Consider the following 8,585-nt stretch of genomic DNA (forward strand, 5'->3'; position numbering starts at 1 on the left):
TAAAATGCTGTATGTCACTTGTGAATCACCTAGCATAAGAGTATCTGGATGAATGATACGATGGAACTATTATCCACTATTGCTTTATTAAATTTTTATTTGGTATATCAGTGCCTGAACCACTAATGTGGGACATTAGTTGCGGTGAACAATGTAGCTACTTTCAGCGCCTAATCTGCTTCAATGTTGACCGGGATACAATGCAACCTTGCAATTTTAAATTTCTTCTGACTAAATCAATTTGTACTACAAAGTCTGAATATTAACATTATTGTAAAGCTTTAGCATTTAGAGGTGAATTACGTTTGTCAAATTTTTATTACTAGTTTATATCTTGTGCAACCAACGTACGGATATTATATAGATATATTTAATCTCGTACTTACCTAGTTGTTTGCTTATTAGAACACGTGTATTTTTTCCGATAATTAATGTCACTATATAGATGTTATGTTATTTACTATACATTCCAAAAATTTAACCATTCATCTAGTATCTTAATAATGATTCAAAATTATGTTAATATTTGTAGTTAGGGTAGAATTCTCTCTTATAATAGATAAATGTTATGTTATTTATTGTAGTTTCTAGGGGTTTCTCAAAGTTTTTAATATCTAGAGGATCTAATAATGGTAGAACTAACATTTTTTTAGCATCTAATTTAGTAGTCTACTGTCATTTCATTTGGTGGTAGGACTTATATCCCTCTTACTCTTAATAATTTTCTATTTTTATTTCTGCATCTCTTGGGTTAATCCAAGTGTTTGGTTTAGTTTACATAATGTTATTTAATATGTTGGGGGGGGGGGCTGAGTATTTATTTAAGAATGCAGCAATGCTATATATTACTTCACTGTATGTGATACTTGTTATGCTCTTATACCAAATATGTACACTTGTAATCTATGAGCTCCATATTTATGGTTATCCTAGTTGTAGGATTATTGAAGCAGTTCTGTTAGTTTCTATTAAATGCCATGTCGATGTTAGGACTTTAGTTTCTAAAATAGTTTTTACTTTTTGAAGAATTTCACATTCATCTTGATATGAGATATAAGCTTTGCTTGATTCATGGATTTGTTTGAGTTGCCAAAGACTTTTTGTTATGCTATTTTTTAATTGTGTCTTGATGTTTTTCTATCTGTAACATGATTTTGTATCAAATGCAGAGAAAATAAAAATTTGACAGGGACAGCAAGATACGCCAGCATGAATACACACCTTGGCATAGGTATTCTTGCTGCATTCTTATCTTTTTTCTTATAGAACTTTAATTTATGACTGATAATTTCTTGAATAGTGATAATACTCTGCATTGGCTGAACCGAGGTTCATGGTTTTGTTTTGTTTTAAATTAGAACAAAGCAGGAGAGATGATTTAGAATCACTTGGATATGTTCTCATGTATTTTCTAAGAGGAAGGTAGCTATGTTCTTTTTGTTGATTGCACCTGTAACTGCAGCAATACTTATCTTTCTGTTAAGCATATGTTTTTCTGTGTTCTGTAGCCTCCCTTGGCAGGGACTGAAGGCAGGAAACAAGAAACAAAAGTACGAAAAGATTAGTGAGAAAAAGGTTTCAACTTCTATAGAGGTATTATATGTATTATATATTTATTGAGAGCTTGTTGATTCAAGTGAATAGGCTCAACTTGAAACTGACTAGAGAGGGAACTGTTTGAACTTAGGCTTTATGTCGAGGATATCCCACAGAATTTGCATCATACTTCCATTATTGCCGTTCACTACGCTTTGATGATAAACCGGATTATGCTTATCTTAAGAGAATATTCCGTGACCTTTTTATTCGTGAAGGTTTGTGCTTTCCAAATTCCATATTAGTTACATTCTATATGGTATCTTGTTTTTAATACTAACTAGGACTTTTTACATCAGGCTTTCAGTTTGATTATGTATTTGACTGGACTATTCTGAAATACCAGCAATCACAACTTGCAAATCCTCCATCTCGTGCTCTTGTAAGCCTTGCCCTTTTGGGAGATTCTCTATCTTGGTTTAGTAACTACAATTATGCTTAGTTAATATAATTCTCTTGCAAACAGGGAGCTGCTGTTGGTACAAGTTCGGGGATGCCTCCAGCTGCTGCCAATGTTAATAGACAATCAGGTTGGATTTGTTTAGCTATTCCAGTACAAGCTATTATAATACTCAATCGATTGTGGTCTTCTTCTCTAATCTCTCTGTATATAAACAGATTCATTATTTTTAAATAGCAGCATTTTTATTTTTAGTTAGCTAGTATTGAAGGGGCTGGGAAGTGATTGAACTTAAGCTCTTAGTTAAGCCCAAATAACCACTGCGATGTTCTTTTTAAGGGTTTGATGTGGTAATAGTCTTTTCACATAGTATGGTGTTTAACTCGGCTTTCATATTGTGAATGTTATTTATTTTTATTTTTTGAGTTCTAGATGCAACAATGGTCCTTCACTAGATGTAAATTTTCTAGAAGATTAACGGTTTATGATGTTATAATCAAGCAGGTGGTGATGAAGGTAGGCTCACTGGTTGGTCTTCAGCAAATCCGTCTCGTAGTAGAAGTAGCGGTCTGCCTTTTATTTCTGGAAGCTTATCCAAACAAAAAAATCCTGCTGCGGATGAAGTAAGTTGTGATTGCTCTATTAAAAACAAAAGCCGAAATGAAATGAAAAGATAAAACAAAATGGATTTATTTTTGGCGTTTGCATTTAAGGCCAAAGAGTGTGAGACTGGTTAGATTAGTGTTCAGTTGGTGTGCAGATACTGAATGTGGGGTATTGTTGAAGTATGTTAGCTGCGTTGTAATTAGGTCATAATAAGTTTGAATTAAACTCTGCGTGACTCACATTTTCATGAACGCTTTTGGAATCATATGATCACAAAACATTTCTCTGTTTTGCTTTTGTTGATGGAGACTCAACACCCAGCTACTTTTTCACACTGAAATGAAGTGGACTTCTTTCAATCTTCTCTCGTTTTTTTCGGATTTCTGTTGGTAATGTGCCAATGTATGACCAACTTTGAAAATTTGCAATCCTGGCTTCCATATTCAAATATACAGGAATTTAGTCTGGATACTTTAATATAGCTACAAGATAAAGTTATCCAATTCTAACATTATGCGGTTAAGTGAATGTTTTGTCTGTTAGTTGATTACTCTTGTGTGGTTTTGCAGTTACCCAATTCTAATGTTATGCGAACAAGTGGATCATCAAGGCGACCTGGTGTCTCTAGCAGTCGTGAACCAGGGATCTCTGGGACTGATTTTGACTCTGTACGCGCTCGTGCAACTGATGCAAGCCCAGGAACGGTTCACAAGAATTCTAGTGCCGCACAAAGAAGTTCGCCAGTTTTGTCATCAGATCAAAAACACAGTACTTCCGGTAGAAATTCCAACACAAAGAACCTTGAGTCTAATCTCAAAGGTATTGAAGGTCTGCATATCAATGATGAGAGGTTGCACCATTAAATACTGATTACTTGCTCGCTCGGTTGCTGTCACTCCGTTGCTCTGTAAATTACGAAAGGGTACACATTGCCAACATATGCTGCTTCTGCATATTTCTTTAGAAATTCTATCTGGTCTGCATAGTATAAATTGGATATTAATGAGCACAAGATACCGTGTTACAGACTTGCATTTCCAGCTAAAGATTATCCCAGTTAACCTTTGCAGGTGAGGTTAACCGGGTCAATTACATCCATCCAAATTAGTCTTGTTGAAATGTGATGAGCTGTGTCAATGGAGTCTCACTTCTTTTGTGCCTTCCCCCCTCCCCAAGCTTTTTATTCTCGTCCCTACAACTCAGGGTGGCCTAAGTTATATCCCTGTAATATCTCAATCATAGCCATTGTATTGATTTTTCTTTGGCAAATTACTAAAATTTCATTTGGTTTTTAACCCTTGAGCAGTAGTACTTGTGATGTTAGCCTTTGCCAATCCTTTAAAGCTGTGTTGCCATTTATTAGTCCCCTTCACCCCTCTCAAATTTCAAGGATTTTTCGTACCAGCCTTGCACCGGTAATATGGTGGCTGAAACATTGTTATTGATTTTCTTTGTTAAGAAGCTTGAATTATTCGTACCAGAGTCTCCGTGTGTAATAAAGTTGTTTATTTTAGCTTTACAACTGCAAAATGCTTTTGATAGTTTCCCTTTTATAAAGATTGTGCAACTCTTGTTTGTTATTAAGGCAGTTTCGGTGAATTATCTGTCATGGCAGTTGTCTCGTTATTTTATATGGTTTTATATAGTATGTGCCCGTGACATGCTAAACAGGCTCATTTTGATTGATGAAGATTTTGTGTATGCGGGGTGGTTCACCAGAAGTAGAAGTTAATCAATTTAGGTTAAAATTATGAAATTTAGTGCTTAATGTGTGCATTTACCATAAAGAATCGATTTTATATAACCCGTTAATGAGTTGGTCAAAGTTTATGTTTGTATTTGTATTCATATGACTGACGTATGCCCGTAATTGATTAGCAATCAGATTTCCACCGCAACTGATCTTTTGTTTTTGTAGAAAAATTAACATACTCCTATTTCTAAAAAAATGCAATTTTACAGATCATAAGAAATTAACTCTTTCTTTTCTTCAAGTTTTTTTAATAAAAGAGTTGTGTTTTTCCTATTTTAGAGAAAAATGTTACAATTCCTTGCATTTTTGGTTGGTTTTGTTACAGTTATTTTTGGTTGATTACGGTTATAATTACAGTTAAATTTAAACAATAACTTCGCTAAAATAATAATTTTCACATAATAATTTCAGCAAGGAGGGATCTAGTAGCCCCAATGATATAATTTTTTATGAAGACAATTTTGTATATTTGATTGATAAAGTGTATGTAACAAGAGAATAGTCTCTGTTTAGCATATATATATTAGAGCGAGCGAGACAGGGCTGTTCAAATAGAAACACCCTTAAAATAAAAACTAGAAACCTAGTTAAATTTGACCGGTTAAATGATAGGCCCAAGTTTTGGCCCAATATAAAACAAGAGCTGATTTATCTATTAATTTCTTCTTCACCCACATTTGTGTATTCATACTAAACTATTATGTCTTTGTGAAAATTTTTACTGCTTCTCACCCAAATCATCGTCGAATTCCCATTTCTTTTTAATCCTTATCTCACGATAATCAAAAGTAAGAACATCATATATTTTCATATCTCCACCATCCACATTTCTGATCTAAATTCGATGACCACCAACACCATCGTACTACCAAACATCTCACAGCTCACCGTACAACCATTTTCGATCACCACCCAACATTTTGTCAATATATTATCGAGCTATGTTCTTCAGATGCACCAACCATTATAACTATTGCAGAAATCACTAATTTATATAACGAAAATCACTAAAATTTAGCTAATTTAACTAATAATATAAAAGGAACATAGAGAGAGATTGAATTTTGTTGGGCCTGATCCACTTATGTGGACTATGATTTTATTAAGCCCAAATAAATAAATAAAAAAAAACACAGGAGAAGGTCCGAGAGCAGACAAAGAAATTAAAAAGGGGGAGACAAAGCGTTGCTGTGAGTATGGTATTCATACTGATATAATCCTCAATCACTAAATCGTATGACGACAATCACTAAACTGTACATAGTAATCATCAAAATACAAATAGTATTTACTATATGGTACATAGAAATCACTGTTTACATGGTCTGGTTTCTATAATTTAGGCTCTAGGGTTTATGGTTTCTAGATCTTGAATTATTAAATTTTGTAAACAGACAAAACACACTATATAAAATAATGTTGGAGAGAAAATGGAATTTGAAGAAACTGAAATACAAGAAAGTCAAGATCAATTTCAAGGGAAAGAACCAAACAAGAAACCAAAAATGAACAAGTGGAAGAGGAGGACAGTGAAAAAGATAAAAAAATTACTATATTACACATGTTATTCACTAAACCAGTAGTTTGTGTGTAAAAGGTAAAACGTATAGTAGGAGATTAATGATGTATGATGGGGGAGAGACATGGGATACCAGGAGAAAGGTGTGGTACAGGACAAAGGCGATAAATCACTAATTATGCTTACGAGAATCACTAAAATTAAGAAAATTCTGAAATTATAGTAATTCCGGTTTAGTGATTCTGTTAAGTATAAATAGTGATTTATCTCGGAATATAGCAAGTATGGTATGCAAATTGATCGTTGGGAGATGGAGAAAAATATAGTAAAGTTGGATTTTAAATAAAGTTTTTCGATTAATGGAAAATATTATATTAAAAACAAATATGAAAGTACTTACGTATAAATGTACAGAGGGAAGTTACAGTTGGAATTGGAGGGAGGAGAGAGAAGGGGTTGGATAAAACTTGTGTGGTGGAGATTCAATAAATATATTTTTTAAATTACTTCGAAATATAACACATATGTTATGCAAATCGATCGTCAGAGATGTTGAAAAATACAGTGTATTTAGATTTAAAAAATACTTACCGTTTGACGGAAAAAATCAAATTAAAAACAGAGGGGAAAAGATGAGATTGTGTGTAGGAGGATGCAGATTAGTTGAGTGTGGTGCTTTTAGGGTATCATTAGATTAGATTGATCTAATGACTTAGATTAGTTTCTAGTTTCTATTTTAAATTTAGTTTCTATTTAATCATTTATGATCAAATAGAAACTAAAATTATAATGAAAACTAGAAACTAATCTAAGCCATTAGATCAATCTAATCTAATGCCCCCTAAAAGCACCACACCAACTAATCTGCACTATCCCACACACAATCTCAGCTTTTTTCCTCCGTTTTTAATTTGATCTTTCCCGTCAAACGGTAAGTTTTTTATAAATCCGACTTCACTGTATTTTTCTCAATCTCTCAACGATTGATTTGCATACCATATATGATATATTTCGAAGTAATTTTAAAAAATTATTTTGTTTCTAGTTTCTATTCTAAAATTGGTTTCTATTATATGTATATATATATATAAGAATGGTTCTATTATATATATATATATATATATATATATATATATATAAGAATGGTCAAATAGAAACCAACCCTAAAATAAAAACTAGAAACTCATCCTAGCCATCCATTCCTTCCTTATAACTTTAAATCTCAGCCACTCATTTAATTTAATTAAAAAATATAAAAGACATAGATTTTGGTTCACTAAAATTCATAACTGCTTTTTAGTTTCTCTCTCTTCCTCATCCGTCTCTCTCTCTCTCTCTCTCTCGTTATTCCGTATCTTTCTCTATCTCTCTAGTTTTTTAGTTTTAATCCATTAAACTTTGTTCATCTAGCTTCGAAAAAGAATCAGTTCATTGTTGATTTAGTTATTTAGCTTCGAAAAAGAATTATCTTCGAAAATTTTGTTCAAAACACATATTTAGTTATTGTTGATTTGTAAAGAGATACTCGGCTTCTTGATTGGTTGTTTGAAGATGATTATAGATGATTTGGATAAAATTAGAGTTAATCAAGGTAAATTATCTTGTTTTATATGTTTTGATATGTTGAAAAGCTCATTTTTTGTATCTTCTTGTAATTTTTAGTTGTATAAAAAAAAGTTTTAGCTTAAATTTTTCAATTATTTATGCGATTAATGTTAGTTGTGATTTGTTTATCTGATTATATGCTCATCTATTAGTGACTATATGATTATATGCTCACCTTTTAGTGATTGTTTGCGTGTTACATATTTCTGTATTAGTTAATTATGTATTAGTGATTGTTTGTGTCTGATATACAGAGAAATAGAGACTATAATAGTAGAGTTTATCTTATAAGCAAGTAGAGAATGATATAATCATTTAGCGAGATAAAAAGAATAACATAATTCTAGAGAGAGAAAGAAATTTGTCAGTTTGTTGTAATCGTATTCGTAATGTTTTATTGATTATGAAATTGCATTATAATAATGTATCAGTGTTTTTTAATAATTACATTATAATAATTGCATTGATTATACAATTTGTCAGTTATTGTGTTATATGTATTCAATTATTGTTTTATATTTTTTTAGATTCATTTAGTGGCGATTCTTCTAGGAGTGGCAGTGATGTTGGTATTGGTGTTGTTACTGATCTTTCTTCAACAGAAAGTGAAAGTAGTTCGAGAAATTATATAGTATCTCCTGGTGGTAATAGGTATTATGTACCTAGTTGTGTTGTTGATGTTAGATATTGAATACAACACAGAGCGGGGGAGGGGGTGAATGTGTTTTAGATATTTATAGCCTTTTTCAAACTTCTATGGATGGTGAACAAAGTAGATTATTTTGTAGAGATATTGTGTTTAACAGAATTAATAAGCATGCACAACAAACACAATATTTTCAAAACTCACTTAACTTTGTATTAAAATTAAGTATGTCTTGCAACAAATTTCTGGGTTCTTCTGTAAGTAAAGAACTCAGCTTCTATCTTGAGAGAGTTACAAGAAAATCTTGATCTGTTTGTTACAACTAAAAATAAAGGATCAGCGTTTACTTTATAGATTAGTAAACACAGGTTTACACAACATGCAATAAGATGTACTAAACCCTACTTTAATTTATCTCTAAAGCTTTCCATTTCTAGCTTAGTGAATCTTTGCAAATCGT

The 8,585-nt window shown here is 32.1% G+C and overlaps 1 protein-coding gene across 2 annotated transcripts in view; it reads left to right on the forward strand.

Moving 5' to 3' along the window:
• Positions 1-4,211, forward strand: part of LOC141664369 (casein kinase 1-like protein 2) — a 7,129-nt gene extending 2,918 nt beyond the window's left edge. Inside the window, exons 7-15 of one of the 2 annotated variants that reach the window (XR_012551996.1) lie at positions 1,170-1,231; positions 1,359-1,422; positions 1,509-1,593; positions 1,688-1,814; positions 1,896-1,978; positions 2,063-2,126; positions 2,501-2,619; positions 3,172-3,524; positions 3,673-4,211. Coding sequence is in view for 1 of the 2 variants with exons in the window: in XM_074470307.1 (XP_074326408.1) it covers positions 1,170-1,231; positions 1,359-1,422; positions 1,509-1,593; positions 1,688-1,814; positions 1,896-1,978; positions 2,063-2,126; positions 2,501-2,619; positions 3,172-3,465 (898 nt within the window). In the remaining variant the exon portion in view is untranslated. Of the gene's footprint in view, positions 1-1,169; positions 1,232-1,358; positions 1,423-1,508; positions 1,594-1,687; positions 1,815-1,895; positions 1,979-2,062; positions 2,127-2,500; positions 2,620-3,171 lie in introns of both variants that reach the window. The other variant, XM_074470307.1, reaches the window with a different exon arrangement.
• The last annotated feature ends 4,374 nt before the right edge of the window (positions 4,212-8,585 follow it).

Source organism: Apium graveolens, chromosome 6, assembly GCF_009905375.1.
Source record: "Apium graveolens cultivar Ventura chromosome 6, ASM990537v1, whole genome shotgun sequence".
NCBI classification, from domain to species: Eukaryota; Viridiplantae; Streptophyta; class Magnoliopsida; order Apiales; family Apiaceae; genus Apium; species Apium graveolens.